The sequence below is a fragment of the Exophiala bonariae genome, assembly GCF_035927105.1.
Source record: "Exophiala bonariae strain CCFEE 5792 chromosome Unknown scaffold_6, whole genome shotgun sequence".
In the NCBI taxonomy this organism is placed as follows: domain Eukaryota; kingdom Fungi; phylum Ascomycota; class Eurotiomycetes; order Chaetothyriales; family Herpotrichiellaceae; genus Exophiala; species Exophiala bonariae.
Window position 1 is genome coordinate 113,404 of NW_027042481.1, and position 16,891 is coordinate 130,294.

General features: G+C 50.0%; 7 protein-coding genes across 7 annotated transcripts; 4 read left to right on the forward strand and 3 right to left on the reverse strand.

Annotated features, from left to right (window-relative positions):
* Window positions 1–1,019: 1,019 nt before the first annotated feature.
* LTR84_011509 (uncharacterized protein) lies at window positions 1,020–1,490 on the reverse strand (the record flags this gene model as incomplete). The annotated part of the gene is made up of 1 exon (XM_064855038.1): window positions 1,020–1,490. One exon carries the CDS (start codon window positions 1,488–1,490, stop codon window positions 1,020–1,022), a length of 471 nt encoding a protein of 156 aa, XP_064708627.1.
* Window positions 1,491–3,419: 1,929 nt separating this feature from the next.
* LTR84_011510 (uncharacterized protein) lies at window positions 3,420–5,450 on the forward strand (the record flags this gene model as incomplete). The annotated part of the gene is made up of 2 exons (XM_064855039.1): window positions 3,420–4,034; window positions 4,095–5,450. The coding sequence occupies 2 exons, from the start codon at window positions 3,420–3,422 to the stop codon at window positions 5,448–5,450; spliced, it is 1,971 nt and encodes a 656-aa protein (XP_064708628.1).
* An 871-nt stretch (window positions 5,451–6,321) lies between these two features.
* ARP1 (centractin- actin- protein of the dynactin complex) lies at window positions 6,322–6,984 on the reverse strand (the record flags this gene model as incomplete). The annotated part of the gene is made up of 4 exons (XM_064855040.1): window positions 6,322–6,678; window positions 6,756–6,797; window positions 6,852–6,907; window positions 6,963–6,984. 4 exons carry the CDS (start codon window positions 6,982–6,984, stop codon window positions 6,322–6,324), a joined length of 477 nt encoding a protein of 158 aa, XP_064708629.1.
* Window positions 6,985–7,450: 466 nt separating this feature from the next.
* On the forward strand, window positions 7,451–9,401 carry LTR84_011512 (uncharacterized protein; the record flags this gene model as incomplete). The annotated part of the gene is made up of 2 exons (XM_064855041.1): window positions 7,451–8,462; window positions 8,563–9,401. The coding sequence occupies 2 exons, from the start codon at window positions 7,451–7,453 to the stop codon at window positions 9,399–9,401; spliced, it is 1,851 nt and encodes a 616-aa protein (XP_064708630.1).
* A 449-nt stretch (window positions 9,402–9,850) lies between these two features.
* LTR84_011513 (uncharacterized protein) lies at window positions 9,851–11,687 on the reverse strand (the record flags this gene model as incomplete). The annotated part of the gene is made up of 3 exons (XM_064855042.1): window positions 9,851–9,984; window positions 10,047–11,538; window positions 11,601–11,687. 3 exons carry the CDS (start codon window positions 11,685–11,687, stop codon window positions 9,851–9,853), a joined length of 1,713 nt encoding a protein of 570 aa, XP_064708631.1.
* Window positions 11,688–12,259: 572 nt separating this feature from the next.
* On the forward strand, window positions 12,260–13,315 carry LTR84_011514 (uncharacterized protein; the record flags this gene model as incomplete). The annotated part of the gene is made up of 1 exon (XM_064855043.1): window positions 12,260–13,315. One exon carries the CDS (start codon window positions 12,260–12,262, stop codon window positions 13,313–13,315), a length of 1,056 nt encoding a protein of 351 aa, XP_064708632.1.
* A 1,104-nt stretch (window positions 13,316–14,419) lies between these two features.
* On the forward strand, window positions 14,420–16,413 carry LTR84_011515 (uncharacterized protein; the record flags this gene model as incomplete). Its single annotated transcript, XM_064855044.1, has 3 exons — window positions 14,420–14,675; window positions 14,719–16,008; window positions 16,070–16,413. The coding sequence occupies 3 exons, from the start codon at window positions 14,420–14,422 to the stop codon at window positions 16,411–16,413; spliced, it is 1,890 nt and encodes a 629-aa protein (XP_064708633.1).
* Between the last annotated feature and the right edge of the window lie 478 nt (window positions 16,414–16,891).

A 16,891-nucleotide genomic window follows, 5' to 3' on the forward strand; every position in this document is an offset into this window, starting at 1 on the left:
TGTGCCCTTCGCGAGATCAGAGACGCAGGGATTGTATTGCACCATCGTCCAAGCCTTGAAGGTCGCTTCATTCGGGCTTTTGATTGGTATGACCTTGCCAGCCACGCGTTGGTTGAGGATGATCAGGCTGGCTTTTGTGGGGGCATGGCGTGCAGATCAACCACTGAAAGCCACATGGACAAATGTCGAAGGAACTTCATGACGTAGGTTGGGCAAAGAGGGTCACATCACGCCTATGGAAATGGGTAAGAAAAAGCAAAGTTCAACGGGAAGCCTGTGTGCCGTCAATATCACTTGGCAGGTTACTCCCGTAGCACTTTAACTTGTGCATGGTTGAACAACTTGGGGCATGGAACTAATAATGAGATATCTGTGCCTATGAACCTTCATCCTCGCGAATCTCAGACCTGAGGGGCCCCACAGGCCACCTATTAAACCCGGGATGCTATAGTTAATGCTTCTACCGTTTTGACAAGTCCTTCCATGAATCCTTGCGAGTTTACTGGAGAAGGCGATGGCATCATCATCCTCCAATACGCATTACCACTGTCACAAAATATTACTTAATAGCTTGAATGCAGGTCATTCAATGTGCTCGTGCAAGGCCACAACTGCGACTTCCGGCCAGCTTGTTCAGAATTGGTACGATACTATTTTCTAGGTTTCCAGGGGCTTGTATTGTTGCCGGTCTTCTAAGATGTCCTTCAGAGCCGCCAGGATACTTGTTCAAATCAGAAGGAAGAGTAAATAAAGGCCATGTCGATGGTACTGGACATCTTGTTGAGTCCTGGGCTTTCATAATGTCTTTTAGTGAGGGCGAGAGCAGTATCAATTCTGATAAGAATTACTTTTCGGGCAGGCTTCGTCTTTGATCCCATAGTAAAGATTGGGTATGGTTCCACCAAGCCGACAAAACAACCCAAGCTTTGATGGACTCTCGATTGCTCTGATGTCCTAAAACTCATGCAGGGCGTCCGCTGGATGGATTGGAAGGTACGTGGCAAGATGGTACCAGAATATCAGGTATTCAAGCGGATCTTGGAGGAATAAGTCTCAGCCAAATATCTGTCAAGGTCCTCGCTGTAAGTTATGTTTGCTGAGTCTAAGGTTCGCATATCATGAACGGTCTTCCAGCCTTCTTTGTGAGGTCGAGCTTGTTGTTCACCGTACTCTGGATATCCAACCGGTAGGTTCTGGCCATGCTTTTGATACCCATCATATCGTCCTACAAAGTCCACTGGACGAATGACCTTTGCTGCGTGTGCGTCCTCGGGTGAGAATCTCATGTTCTCGCCGATTTTCTCATATTCGTCTTCAAATCCATTCTCAAAACGCCATCTGGCTCCAGCAAAAATGCATCGATTCAAATAAGGGTCTCCCTTGTCTCCAATTCCACCCATGCGCATCGGTCTGACTGTTTTAGCAGCACTAGAGCAGCGTTTACAATGGCGGTAGGCCATTCCAAAGATTGGACGGCTGGGCCCCGGCATTGGATGCAGGATAGTGACCCGTCTGAAAAAGCACGAGCATGTATGCCAACTGGTTCGGTCGTAAAGCTTAGTATATGTCTGAGCCAGAGGAATTTTTTGAGCGTTCGGAGGCTCTTGTCTCGACCGATGTTGAGCATAGTCATTTGGAGACTTGGACAGATATTGATACAGTATCCTGGCATCTGAGTGTCCACGGGACCAGTTTTCACGTTCTGCGGATGTCCTCACGGAATGGAGAACGAAGGGACAAAGAGGAACTAGTAGATTACACATCAGGACGGGTTTTTGTGCTGATAGTCTGATAAGGCTGAACCATTAAGGAGGTAGGAGTTGTCACGACGCCAGAGAGAATGGAGAGCTTTGAAATGGTAGCGAGGAGTTGACAACAAGATATATCACGGAGTGATGGCGGCAAGGAAGATGAGAAATTCGCTCAAGTAGGCAGAAATAGATCTTCAACGAGGTTCAGAGTATCTCAAACACAGGTTGAGCAATCGTTGAGGTCGCTCCAAACCGCGTGACACAAACGCGAAGCAAAATGATTGGGGCTGAGGCAAGGCAACCGGTGCCTAGTTAGAGTCCGTTTCCTTTGTTTGGTGCGGTTCATGCTTTCGTGCTGAGAGGGAGTATTTGGCGGTTTGCCAACGAGGCAGCCTGTTCTCTCAGGTAAACATAATCAATGTAGAAGTGAGTGCCCCTCAGACCTGCGAGTTAGAAGATTTCATCACCTGGTCTACTTCATGTCTGCCATACCATGCTGTACTCAATGCGAACGCTAGTTAATTGGGGCCAGTTACGGGAGGTTATCAGTGACCTACTATCAATGGATGACTCTGTATCCATCGATAGCCGCGAGAGAGGTCTGACTCATTGCATTTCTGTCCTCTCAAAGGTTTAATATAACTGGTTATTTAGCAGATGCGGATCGAGGCTTGAGTAAAGAAAAGGCTGAGTGCTTCACTAGTTACTAGTTAACTAGCATTTGGCACTTACCTAGGTAGTTATATGCCGAAGTACCTAGGCCCCACGAAGTTGCATATAGGTAGGTGATGGGTACGACGTACTCCGAAATCGAGTTCGCTTCAGCACAGAGACTATGACCTGCTAGGTGCCTGCCCACCGGGACGGAGTTTGGTATTGGCACCCAGTTCATTGCCCGTTACTTGCCTGGGTGTGAGCTAGTTTAAGCGTCCACACGCGGGTAGTTAGGCGTGTCTTCCACTTCCTCTCCCCGCATGCCAAGACAATAATACCATTTCGAGTCTCAGTTACTTACTTACCTCAAGATCTGTAGACACTCATGAGAGTCTTCTTCTTGCTATATTGCAGCCACAGGTCGTCTCCGAGTGCTGAGAGGGTCATATTTACGTGGTTCTAAATCCAGAGAACCGCTAACCATCTCTACATGCATCGCACCGGGCCTATGATCTATGATAGAGTCTCACGCACGCGTTACTTCAGCTCCAGCAATCCGTTCTTATGAGCTTCGACCAGCTTCATGCGTCTGAGATATTCGGATATACATAAATGGCGGCGCATGGCCAGTCATCTAGTACGCATAAGAACATCAGTCCTGTGATGACAAGCCCTGCAAACTGACGGACACATTTAGGCCGTCAGCGCTCCACACCAATCCGAAGATACGTGTGCTCTCATGAGAGATGTGGTCGCGCCTTTCCCAAGGCAGAGCATCTTACGCGGCATGAACGAACTCACTTGGGCTTGAAACCATTCGCATGTCCAGTGTGTTGGCGATGTTTTGGCCGCCAGGACTCTATGCTTCGTCACAGCAAGTTGCACGATGCTTCCCGAAGTCGAGTAGACGGCACTGGGAGCCTAGATTCACAGCTGGCAGACGGCAATTTGCCGTCTAAAGCCACCGTTGAATCGAGTTCGGCCTCGCAACTACATGTGCCTTCGGTGCTCTCTATGAGGCACCCAGTCTCGGACCCTGCTGCCGACTTAGTTGACGAGAATAACTTGCCCCGAGAGGAGTCTGGAGCTCATCCTGATGCAAGGTACATAACTTCTTCCGCAGCGTTCGGGCTAGGCGGTAATACAGACCAGCCTGAGGTCTATACGTCTATGGCTGGTGGCTATGATGATCAAGACTTTGGTTTTGACTGGGGTCTTGCCTCAGAAGACATTTTCACACTCTTGAGATCAGATCACGAAACCCTGAATCTGGCTTTACCCATATCCACTTATGCACAAGCTATTCCGGAGGGACAGACATGCTTGTCTACTGGTTCTATCGATGAAAGTATGCCAACAAGTTCTGTCGATGTCAGCAGGGATGCAATACACGCTTTAAGCCAGGTCATCAAAGAGCTGCCAGGGAAGCTTGTTGCTGAACTCGAAAATACTGACGTCGCCTCGTCTTTCTTTGACGAATGCATGGAATTCTTTTTCACAATATTCCTGCCTACTTTCCCAATCATCCATAGACCCACATTCCACGCTCGTGACTGTGGGTCACCTTTACTTCTCAACATGCTGGCGCTTGGGTCTTCCTTCATTGACTCTAGTGAGGCTGGGGCGCGAGTGAGTTTGCCATGATTTCTTTGTCTTTTGTTATCTCGCGCTCAGAATTCATGTCACTAGAGTGATAGCTCTCAAATTGACCTGGGCACTCTGCAGGGCGAATCCTTGTGGTCACTGGCGCATGCTGTCGTTGCAACGTCCTGGCCAACCTTGATGTCCCATCGTGGACCGCATGATAACTGTGATGGGGTACAGCTTGTTCAAACGGCTGCCCTTGGACAGCTATACGCTATCATGTCAGGAACATATACTTTGCGCATGACAAGTCAAGTGTTTCACGGTCTGGGCTTCTACTGGTCTCGTGAATGCGGCATGTTCGCGTCAAGCATAGCAAGAAGAACTACAGTGCCAAGCATATCGGCACCCGAAACTGAAAAGGCCGAAGCGTGGAGAACATGGGCAGTTTCAGAAGCTCAATTACGAGCGCTCCTTACTCACTACATCCTAGATGGGCTAATTGCACAGTTCTCTGGGAATCCAACCTGTGTACGCCACGGTGCAAATGCACTACCAATGCCAGTCTCTGTTGAAGCCTTCGACGCTGCCACTCCAAACGACTGGATCCAGGAGATGGGAAAGGGCGATCATTTCGACATGACTTTCCGGGACTTCATCTACGCTCTTTTCCAGCCTAGTGAAGCTTGTCTTTCGAAACAGATCCCAGAACTTGCCATGCGTGTTGTTCTTGAAAGCCTACAATCCATGGTCTCGGAAGAGGCTGATGCTGGTGGTCGCACGATAGGCACACCATCACGTCGTGAGATCTGTAACGCCATGCTTCGTCTATACCGCTCCCAAATTACAACATCGCCAAACACAGCAGAACTGTTACTTCGCTGGCACTGCATCTTTATCAGTATGACTGTGTCGATACGGACGCTTTGCGACCTAATATGCGATGCATGCCAGGTTTCGGAGAAGATATTCCGCCAGCGTTCGACTCAGGCACGTCAACATTACCACGACATCAAGTCATGGACAGCAACTTGTGATGCACGGCGCGCTCTCCTTCATGCATTTGCCATTCGCGATCTTATCCAAAAATTACCTGTGGGCCGGTCACATGTCATACACCTACCTTACGCTATTTTCATGGCTGCAGCAATTCAAGCAGCTTTTATGGTCGAGAATTTCCAAGTCATCGCTGTTCCTGCTATAATTGATTGGGATATTGTATGGCAGGATGGCAACGCAACAAGTGTCGGCGCCAGCCCTGTGAACGATATCAGCAGCCTTGAGACGCAGCAGTTCCTTCAGAATACCTTTGCCCCAGTCAATACTCGGAACCTCTCGCGGAAGATGTCTTTGGAACTTCACAACTTGCGCATGCAGCTCACGGGAATTTCGTCACACTGGGGTCTTTCCCATTTGTTTGGAAAGGTGCTGGATCAATGGCGTCAGAAACTTAGACCATAACAAGAGAAACTCTTCCCTTCACAATACTAACAGCAGTGTTGCCCACCTTGCCTCCTTCATTCAAAAACAAGGAGAACCGACTCGGAGTGGAGAAAGCTGATGTGGGTTCGCACAATTGCACTCAAAATGGCCACAAAGCAAAACATTCGTCCTTCCCCACAAAATTAGCCAAGTGCAACGGCCAAAATCATCAATCGGTAAGATCGTATATCCCTCGCGGAATACGATAGCCCTGGCTTCGATGATGAACAATCGCGTGCTCTGCATAACCTGAAGGCTGTAACTTTGCCCGAATATAAACCTTACTGGCAGTGGATCCCTATTTTCTCATGACTGTACCAATAGATATGCGGATTTTCTCTGGCACAATGCCCATCGCCAACCCAGGCCCGCGGACGTTGTGGATTAATCTTTGCATCATACTTCTCCGGTTGCTCCTCGATGTTGGAACTACCGTTCCCCATTATTCAATATCCCTCAGCGATCCATGTGCATTCAATAGCGCCTTACTACTAGCGAAGTGTACGCCACTTGCAAGTCCACATGCTGCACCACATAGCGTGGAGGGATGTCCCCACTGTTCGCAGTCTGCGAAGGGTTGATTTCTGAAACCGATCGGTGCTCAGATGACTCCATGTCCAGGATGCAAGACTCGGTTTCAATCTCGAGGACGCCCGCGAGCTCGAAGGTTGAATATACACATCCGCAGGCTCAAAGCTGGGATTTGCGTTGTAACAGGCCCCCTGGACTTTAGGCAAATTAATGCCAGAATACGACAATTCAGTATGTGTTTTGACATAAAAGGTTGAAAGAAGAAGACTATGAGGCTGTGAACTGAATGATATGTCATTTCACGAGAGAAGTAGCCCGATTAGTGGCCTTTGAAGATCTTATGGAAGGCAAATTCGTTCCACCGGACTGTTGGGCGCAGCCCTGCCAGCTTCCAGTCTCCATCGATTTTCTTATAATAGTGCCTGATCAATGCATGACCATGGCCTTTGGCCTCAACCGTCTTTTTCCCCGCGTCAGTGTATCTTTGATGAGCCGCTCGAAGCTGATGATATCCAAAGACTTCATCATCCGAGATTTTCTCGAATTTGGAGCCACCAAGAAAGTGCTGCGTGTCGACAAGGGGATCCCCAACGAAGCCCTCGCTTGAAACCATTCCAACAAATTCCTCAGCGGGCAATGCGTCCCATTTGTTTCCCGTGACTTCGGTATAATCGATCTATGCAAGTCCCTCCCATCAATATCTCTTGAAACTTTGATACGGCGCAGGAGCAGTGCACAAGAAACATGACTTACCACAAGAGTCGGCGCAATGATAGCCCTGAGACGACCCCAGTCCTGCAACAGAGTTAACTTCAAGCTCTCCTAGGTAATCGGGCTCCCTGGTCATACCTTCGCATCATAGCTATCTCCCCACTCAAACGAGATTTCGTTGAGTTGAAGTGCAACTGGTCTTACTGTTAGTATCTTGATAGAGACGGGGCTGGGTTCTTCGAGGCCTACGATCAGCATTTATTCTGGACATGGCGAGGGATGAAGATCGGCAGCATTCGAGATAGGTATCAACGATGCTTTGAAGGGCTCAGGGTTCTCTTAATAAACATCGGAAATTTCTGAATCCCACATTATGTGCTATTCCAGTCGTAAGTCCTCTAACAGCAACCCCATGTTTTAACTTTGTCGAGATGTTCTACCATCACATGCAGCAAGTCAGTAATAGCTTGGGCTAGATCCGCCACTACTCTACACAGCAAGCACGGCCATTGTCACTGTTCTCAGACTTGGCGTGGATACCTTCCCCACAAATTGAGGGTGGTTAGTTTGTGGAGATATCTACTCGGCTAACTGTGGAGGACCCTCTCACCACAGCATCCCGAGAACATGTCTCAACAGGCGGGAACTTTATTCATGGCCTATGAGCACATACAAGACTGACCTTCAAAGCTTTAACAACATGCCAGCGACGAAAACCGATCCTTTGGCAGATTCTCATGTCCTCACCAACTGGCAACACAGACGAGGGTGCTGGTCATGCCCCGCCAGGACATGCCGGCTTGTTGATACAGGAGCAATTTCCTGATACGATCGTCAGCCATATCCTCTCTGCCTCTGAGCACCCCCATTACAACTATCAAGGCTTCAAACCAGGCAAGTCGACACTTGCCAAAGGATACCGTAAGTCGGAAGGATATCGAGCGTTCGGTGTCGATACGATCTTCGAAAGGGATCAGGCCATTATCGTACGTGATGGCAAACGATTATACACCGATATCTTTCGTCCCGCAACGTCTGAAAGTGACCCAGTGCCTGCTATTCTACCTTGGAGCCCGTACGGTAAAACCGGCACTGGTCCTCAGAACTACGACTTCATGGCACCTTTCCGAGCCGCCATTGCCAAAGGCAGGACTTCGGGATATGAGAAGTTTGAGGCTCCGGATCCTGCAGAATGGTCAGAGCGAGGCTACGCAGTGATCAACATTGATGCTCGGGGCGCCGGTCACAGTGAAGGTATCATAGCCCATTGGGGCAATCAAGAAGCACAGGATATCTGGGACGTAATAGACTGGCTAGCCCGTCGGCCGTGGTGTAACGGCTCAGTCGTCATGGCGGGCAACTCGTGGCTCGCAATCTCTCAAATCAACTTCGCTGCTCGTTTATCGCATCCAGCCTTGAAAGCTCTTGCACCTTGGGAGAGCTATACAGACGCATATCGACATTTTGTCGCGCGTGGTGGGCGACCTCATATCGCTGGCTTCCACAAGATGATTTCAGGCGGCTTTGCCGGTCCAGAAGGCGTCGAGAATATGGTCGCTATGCTCCCGTCTCACCCATTATACGACGACTATTGGGAAGCCAAGCGTATACCCGTAGAGAGAATCGACAATGTCCCGCTATACGTGCTGGCATCTTACTCCAGCATGTTACACACAAATGGCTCATTCGAGACTTTCAGGAAGGCAAAGACAACGCAAAAATGGCTACGTGTGCATCCATATCAGGAATGTAAGTAACACTCTTAAAGTCCACTCCCCCTTTCTTCTCCTGTTTTGGGTTGTCGTTACGACGATTGCTTGCTCTTTTGCTAATAAGGCTACATCTTCAGGGTACGATCTGTACCGGCCAGAAATCAGTGATGAGTTGCAACGCTATTTCGATCGATATGCCAAGGGCATCGACAACGGCTGGGAGCGGGATATCCCCAGTGTACGCCTGTCTTTACTGGGCTTCGATACTGTTAGCCCGGCGGCCACGGTGCTAGAGAGACCTGAAAAAGAGTACCCATTGGCGCGCCAGCAACTCACGACCTTCTACCTCAATGCAGCCAATCGCACACTTCAGACTGAGTCTCCAACGGAAGCCACCTCCGCGCAGTACGAAGCGCACCATCTAACCGCTTCTCTAGACTTCCGTCTCTTCTTCCCGGCGGAAACCGAGCTTGCCGGCCCCTCCCTGGCAACACTATTCCTCTCGACTCCAGACTCCAACGACATGGACGTCGTCGTCCAAATCAGGAAGATCAACTCAGCTGGCGAGCCCCTGGCCCATTTGAACTACCCGTGCCCCGTACCGGATGAGAAAGTGCCTGACGTCAACGTCGTGAAGACGCTAGGACCACAAGGCTTCTTGCGCGCGTCGCATGCAGTCAGTCTCGATCGGTCCTCGTCACTGTCTGCGGTCGAACCCTTCTATACACATCGGATCCGCCGGGCGATCGAGCCGGTGGGATCGATCGTGCGCTTGGAGATTCCGATCTGGCCGATCGGCATGACGTTCGCGGCGGGAGAAGGGATCATGTTGCGCGTCAGTGGTCATGATATGTGCTTGCCGGAGACGGAGATGTGTCGGTTGACGGAGCCAGAGGACGAGAATGTCGGTGTGCATGTGTTGCACGCGGGCGGCGAGTATCCTAGCTCGTTGACAATTCCGGTTATTCCAAAGTAGCTAAGGCTGTGATTGCGGTGGTTCACTTCGGGCCTAGGAGTAGATTTCTGTAGAAATGCTCTTACTCTTCAAAGGCTGTCCTCAAACTGGCTAGATACCACTAACCACCTATGTTCAAGTGGGTTAGTCGATTACTGCGGTCGTATATAATGACTGTGTTAGGGAAACTAAGATGTCATGTGGCCGAGAAGTCAGGGTTAATTTTTGTTTTCGAGTGGCAGGGCCTCCTTAGCTCGCCACCCATGCTTGACTTGGATGTTAGCTGAAATCACGGGCTCTCCGAGATGATCCGAGAAAGGTATGCAATAGTAAGAGGTCATAGCCACGAGATGGTTCAGGTTTTATTCCATTATATAGCACGACATCCCACGATGACATGGGAGTAGCACATGCACGGTAGGTCAGCAGGAACTAGTAACTTCTTTGCTTGTTTGAGCACAGGGCCTCTTCTATGTCACTGATCTCTGGATCTCTTTATCGGAGCTGCCCTGCTCTCCTCCAATTTCCGCAATAGTATCAATTTCTACCGGCGCGTCGATATGCGCATTGAAATCTCCAGTGGGATTTGTAATGAAGAGCGATGCTGTCATGAGAAACCGGTCAGAGCTGACTCAACAACAATACAGTAGTAAATACTGAACTTACCTATCAAGGCCAGTAGTGCGAAGCATCCAGCAGCTACCCACACGTAGCGGAACGCAAGACCGAAAGCATCAAGAAGAGCGCCCGCAGCAGCACCAATGATGTCCTCGTTGACGCCTGGAATCTGAGCGAGAGCCGCATTATCGTGTGCTGTAAGAGCTCCGATGAGGGGACCTAAAGATTCTGCTGGCAGCCCTAGTGGCAATGCTGCGGCGGCAATTTTGGGGCCGAGATTGTTGCTGAGCACGTTATTGAAGATGGCGTTGTAAATAGCGAGTCCTATGGAACCCCCAAGGCTGCGGACGCCGATCAAAAGACCTGATGCCACAGCAATAAGCTCGACCGGAGCTGAAAACTGCGCGGCCGTGATCAAAGCTGTCAAGCAGAAGCCCAGGCCCAGGCCTAAGAAGATAGGATAGGCCCAGATGTTGGCTTCAGGGGTATGAGCGTCCGAAGTCGCCATGAGAATATCGAATATGACGAATGACAGGAAGGCGACGATGATGGGTAGCCGCACGGTTTTGGTCTTCCAGCAGTAAAGTCCGGCAACAACCGCGAAAAGCCCAAAAGTGTAGAAGGCAATGGTATAATGCAGACCGATGGTCAGCGGATCTGTGGCATAGAAGACACTGACTTCGAATGCAAAGTAGTTGTTGGCAGCGAAGAAGGTTATGCCCTCGCAGAAGATGCAAAAGACACCGAGCACGAAGTTACGACCTCTAAAGAGTGCGTGATGGAACATTCCATCACTCTTGAAACGCCACTGGTGGATGACCAGTGCGACGGTCAAGACCACACCGACGAGGAAAGTAGCAAGTACTCGAGCGCTAGTCCAGGGATATGGATTTTGAGACCATGAGAGGCCCAGACAGAACAGAACCAGCCCTGACATAAGGAGCAGATAGCCGAGCCAGTCGAGCTTTCGCAACTTCTCTTGGAGTGTCAGGCTGAGTTGCAGCTCCCGTGGTGGAGGGTTGTAGAGCAAGCCACATGCAGCTGCGCCGACAGCATAGATAGCAGCAGTGATATACCAGTAAGTTCGAAAGCCATTCGGATGATTGTTCCGAGTAAGGGCTCCGCCAACGAGAAGACCAAATATAGCACCGAGAGAAGCAGAGACGTTGACACTTGCTTGAGCATACGGTCGATGCTTCCGAGGCAACACCTCAGACGTGACGGCGTGAAGAAGGGGCTGAGCGCCGTAAGAGAGGCCGGTTACCGTAAAGCCAGCAATCGCCATAGCCATCGAGTCGGCACGGGACACAACGATGGATCCCACGCAACCCAGCGCGGTCAGCACAACGAGGAACCATTTTCGGCCCCAATAGTCGGTCGCTTGGCTGACAGGAGGACTCAAGACAACGGTAAGGATACTGATCACCGAGGTGAGCCACACAATGTCTGCCTCACCACCAACTACAGCTGATATAGACCGAGCATAGGCACCTGAGCCGACAACATTGACGAGCTGGGCAAAGTAAACAACGTTGACAGCCTATAGGATGCGTGTCAGCTGGACATGTATCCTGAAAGGATGGCGATTCAGGGGGGACATACTATGACGAGGATGATGGTCTTGATATGAACTTCTGCGTTGGCTTCTCGATACTCAAGGTGTGCCGCGGTAGTCATTGTCTCACCCATATCGGTAGTAATGTGATATCCTGAGTTGGCTTTTGCCCTACTCAGAGTGGTCTAGAAGAAGGCTATAGCAAGGTCTAGATGTTCGTGGTAGAGAGGTACCAGAATTGATCTGGAGAATGAGGGACTCGCGGTCTACAAGTAGATCGTCTTGCAGCAAAGCTTTTGTACGGAGCTTTTCAGCTAGCTGGTGGTCTAAACCTCGCCTCGGAGTCGAAGCCATGAGAATGTGCTCGGACTGCAGTTGTACATGGACTAAACATTGTGGACCAACCCCAGGTTTGTGGGGAAGGCACTGCGAAAGTGGCTCCACTTATGGTCCCCCAGCCTTTCTGGGCAAAAAGGTAGGGCGAGCGATTCTGTAGACCGGGAAGCTCAATATGAGGCCTCTTTGTGGGGGGGCCGTACCACGCCGGCTTCTTCTCCACAAACCTTCTGTGTCCCCTCAAACGTTTGATACAGGGGTGTCGACTGCAGTTCGAGTACCTGACTCAAAAAGACAGACACAAGCTGGGCGAGCGTTTTCTTCGTTCATATTCATCTTGTCTCCAAGGTCATTGACCTCTCAAAGTAACATGGCAGCAGCTCAAGACTATCACACTGTGCTGGTGACGGGCGCAAATGCCTTCTACGCCGCTGCCATTATGGACGAGCTGGTGCAGAAGGGCGTCAAAATCCATGCAGCAGTAAGAAGGGAATCGGCAAGAACTCCCCTGGAGCAGCGATATGGTTCCAGCATTGTTGTTTTCATCGTACCTGACATAACGGTTTCCACGGCATTCGACGAAGCTGTTCGAGGTTGCGATGCCGTCTTTCATGTTGCTTCGCCCTTCAAGTACAAATTCAGCGACGCAAAAGCTGAAGTTCTGGATCCCGCAATAGAAGGAGCGTTGTCGGCATTGAAAGCCGCAGCTAAAGAACCCAACGTTCGTCGAGTGGTATTTACCAGTTCCGTTGCGGCCTGCATTGACCCCGTTCACGCTACTGGCTTTCATCGTCCTGGCTACACGTACACGGAAGCCGACTGGAACCCATTGACATATGAGAAAGCATCCACGTATACCATTTTTCCGCCGGTGTACACGGCGTCGAAGGCTCTTGCGGAGAGAGCGGCATGGGAATTTATGAAAGCGGAATCAAGACATTTTGACATGGTGGCCATCAACCCCTGTCATACTTGGGGCTCTTATGGTCAGCATGTTGGTTCAGCTGCAGATATGAACTCAACCAACTCGGATCTGTCGAAGCTCATCGACGGCCAAGAGAAAGACTTGCCTCGAACCATTATGCCCTGGATGACTGATATATCGGAAGTTGCACAAGCTCACATCAATGCACTGTATCGGCCAGAAGCTAATGGGCGATATATCGTCGCAAACCATGCGTATGATTTCCAGCAGGTCGTCGATCTACTTCACCAGGAGTTTTCGAATTCGAACTGGATCCAAAACGTGCCTCGTGGCACACCGGGCACAAAGGTGCTGGCAGATCACTTTGTGCTTGACAACACCAGATCCCGAAAGCACCTTGGCGTTGTCTATAGGCCGTGGAAACAAAGCGTTATTGATTTTGCGAGGCAATACGAGCAGGACAGGCAGGCATTTTCCAACGGTGCTGTGAAAACAGCTTGATAGAAAAGATATGAAGTCTGTGTTCATTACCATAGCAAACACTGATAGATCAATGGAATTCTCCGCGAGACGAAAAAGGTGAGCACGTCCAGTGTAAGATGTGTGTCAACGAAGTAAGAAGTACTTACCAAGAGGTACTTAGTGGTTGAGGAGCCCGTAAGCCACAGGTCTTGGACGTGCCGGGGGCGTAAACCGGGAGTATTTCGTACAAAACCTGGTGGTAACCTTACACTTTTACCCTGTGTCCCCTTGTCGTATCAAATCACTCACCTGTGACATCCTCTTACTCATCCCGTATTCGCTACAAATTGAACCTGCAGGAACAGGCAGGCCGAGCAATGCAAAGTCACGTCTGCTTCGAGTTTCTGTCCTCACCCATCGAACTTGGACTTGAACATGAATCCCGTCAAAGTTTTAGAATTGCCACTATCGTTACCAGCCACTGTCGACACACGACATCTGATGGCGACTTTACGAAACGGAAATCCTCAATGAGGAAGGTCCGGAGTGGTTAGTTGGAGCGTACGAATGCATACGAAGGAAGGGTAGCATCGGGATCAACATTGCTTGTGGGTGAACAAGACATGCCACTTTCAACCCTGTCGAAGCTTATCTCGTCTGCCTCGGCCACACCCACCAACCTGATTTCATGCCCACCATGCCCCAGCTATCCCATCCTTCAACACTAATCTCAGATAAGAAGCTCAACTTAAGTCTTGACCAATGTGAAGCTTTAGCTCAAGTAGGTCCTCGGTGTACCCAGTTCCCCAGGACATTAAGAAAGAAAGATCGTCAAACGTCCACTTCAACGCATTGGCCAATTGACCTTGGATTGCTGCCGATACAACCTCAGCTCTTGCTTTATCTTTCGGAGATCTCTCCTTTCAGGCAAGTCGTTTCCTCGAACTGCAGCCCAGGAATCCTCCATGACGTCTGCGAAGCAGATGAAGCCCGCGTAGTACATTCCAACAAAGAAAAATAGAGTGCCATTGGGAGAAGGTGCGATGGTTGGAACCCATTATAGTCGAAGAAGACAAAAATGCCACCTCGCCCACCTCGATCTTCTGCTCTTCTTGTTCCTGACATCTTTTCACTCTTCTCAAGATGGCAGCCGTACGTGTTTCCAGCGTCTTGGTAGCTTCGTTGTCGTTGTTGACCTGCTTCCAAACTTCCCATGCTAATCCTATCACGCGACGAACCGACTTCGCTGTCAAGGACTTTCATCCTGCTCCTCGAGCATGGACAAACTTGGGTGCAGCTCCAGGTGATCATTTGATCAGCCTCTCCATAGGTCTATCGCAAAACCGTTTCTGGGAACTTGAGAGGCATCTTTACGAAGGCAAGCAATCGCTCCACAACAGTAGATTGGTCGACTTCTTTAGACCTGCTAACTTGAAGAATAGTGTCAGATCCAGCTCATCCTCGATATGGACAACATCTTTCTGCCGAAGAGGTAAATGAACTGGTCAAACCATCCGCTGAAGCATCGAATGCTGTACATCAATGGTTGGAAACTCATGGTGTTGAACCTCATCATGTCTCGTACAGTCCAGCCAAGGATTGGATCTCCATCACTCTACCTCTTTCCATGGTAGAGGAAATGCTTGACACCGAATACTCGGTCTACGAGCACAAGGACGGATCAACCCTGGTACGAACCGAAGGATACTCACTTCCTCTCCATCTCCACGAGCATATCAGCACCATTCAACCCACCAATTCGTGGGCCAGACTTGAAGGCCACAAGAAGCGAAACGAAATCAAGAGGCGTACAAACCATGTTGCAGTGGTCGCTGATGATTGGTCTCCCGCTCCTCTTGTTCCTCTGCCGGATAATGCTACTGTCTCTGCCGTCTGTAATTTCACGAGCGTCACTCCCGACTGTGTCAGAACTCTCTACGGAACTTTGGACTATGTTGCCAAGTCCGCTGGTGTGAACAAGATGGGCCATACCAACTACCTCGAGGAAGCGACGAATCGGTCCGATATCAGCATCTTCTTGGGCTTATACCGTCCAGAAGCTCAGGCATATGCATACGAATTTGAGACCATCTCCATCGATGGAGGAGTGATCGACAATGGCACCAATGTTGCCGATGAGGACAGAGATTTGGAGGCTAATCTCGATGCTGAGTACATGATCGGTGTGGGCTATCCCACACCATTGGTTGCTTATCATACCGGGGGCCGCAATCCGACCTATGTCCCAGATCTTCTAACCACCGACAACAGCGACGAGCCATTCCTGACGTGGGCCAATTATATTGTGGCGCAGGACGACATCCCCCAGGTGATTTCGACCTCGTATGGTGATGATGAACAAACTGTAAGCAAAGCCTATGCGGAAGCAGTATGCAAGCAGTTTGCTCAACTCGGTGCACGAGGCGTCTCTTTGTTCTTCTCCAGCGGAGACTTTGGTGTTGGTACGGATGAAACATGTATCAGCAATGTTGATAACTCAACCTACATGTTCATGCCCAGCTTCCCCGCGGACTGTCCTTATGTGACGAGTGTTGGTGCTACCACGGGCTTTCCTGAATCTGCAGCATGGAGGAAACTTCGTTCAGGAGCCTACTTCACCAGCGGCGCCGGTTTCAGCAACTATTTCCCTCAGCCTGAGTACCAAGCCGGTGCAGTTGATGGCTACGTTGCTGGTCTGAACGGTCTTTATGATGGTTTCTACAATAAATCAGGTAAGTAGTATTTGCCATCTACCTTCAAGAAAGTCAAGGCTAACAACATCGTTTTCCCCAGGTCGCGCATACCCCGATCTCTCCTGCATTGGTCAAGTGTTCCCAACCATCTGGAACGGCAGCACACATGGATTGGTTGGGACCTCAGGGTCATCGCCTATCTGCGCCGCAGTCTTCGCCCTGTTGAACGACGCTTTGATCACGGAAGGAAGACCTCCCATCGGATTCCTCAACCCCTGGCTCTATGCTCATGGACACAAGCTATTTACTGATGTGACGAACGGTACCTCGGCCGGCTGCAACACTTCAGGTTTCCCTGCCACAGAGGGGTGGGATGCTGTCACCGGTTGGGGTACTCCATACCTTCCGAATCTACTCGAAGGATTTGGATTAACCAAGTGGTAAAAGATATGCAAATACAAGACTGAAGAGGTGGAATGATATACAGATCAAAAAATAATATATTCAATACCTTAATTGATGGGAACAACACTCGTATTCGACGAAGACCTCCAACGATCAACAAAATACTTTTTTTTCTACATTCAATTTTACCCCTCTTGGTGCCCCAGCTCCTCCGTAAGCTCTCCCCATGCAGTACCTGACCTCGGTGGCGCCCGCATGATCTGCACCAGGGATCACGATAGCTAATCAGACTCGACTTTCGCCGGCGAGGGGCTGGTCCAAGGAGCCTCGGCTACTCAAGCCATCCGCAGGCGTCGTACTCACATAAAAGATATCGGAGGTGCCCGATGATCTCCATGCTTGCCGTTGATATCCATCGCCGCCACCACGCGTGGTGGAGTTGTTTTGATAAACCCAACGTTGCATTCGTGTTGTTCTGCCTTTCGCACTCCGCTATGAGTGCAAAACTCTAGAGGCA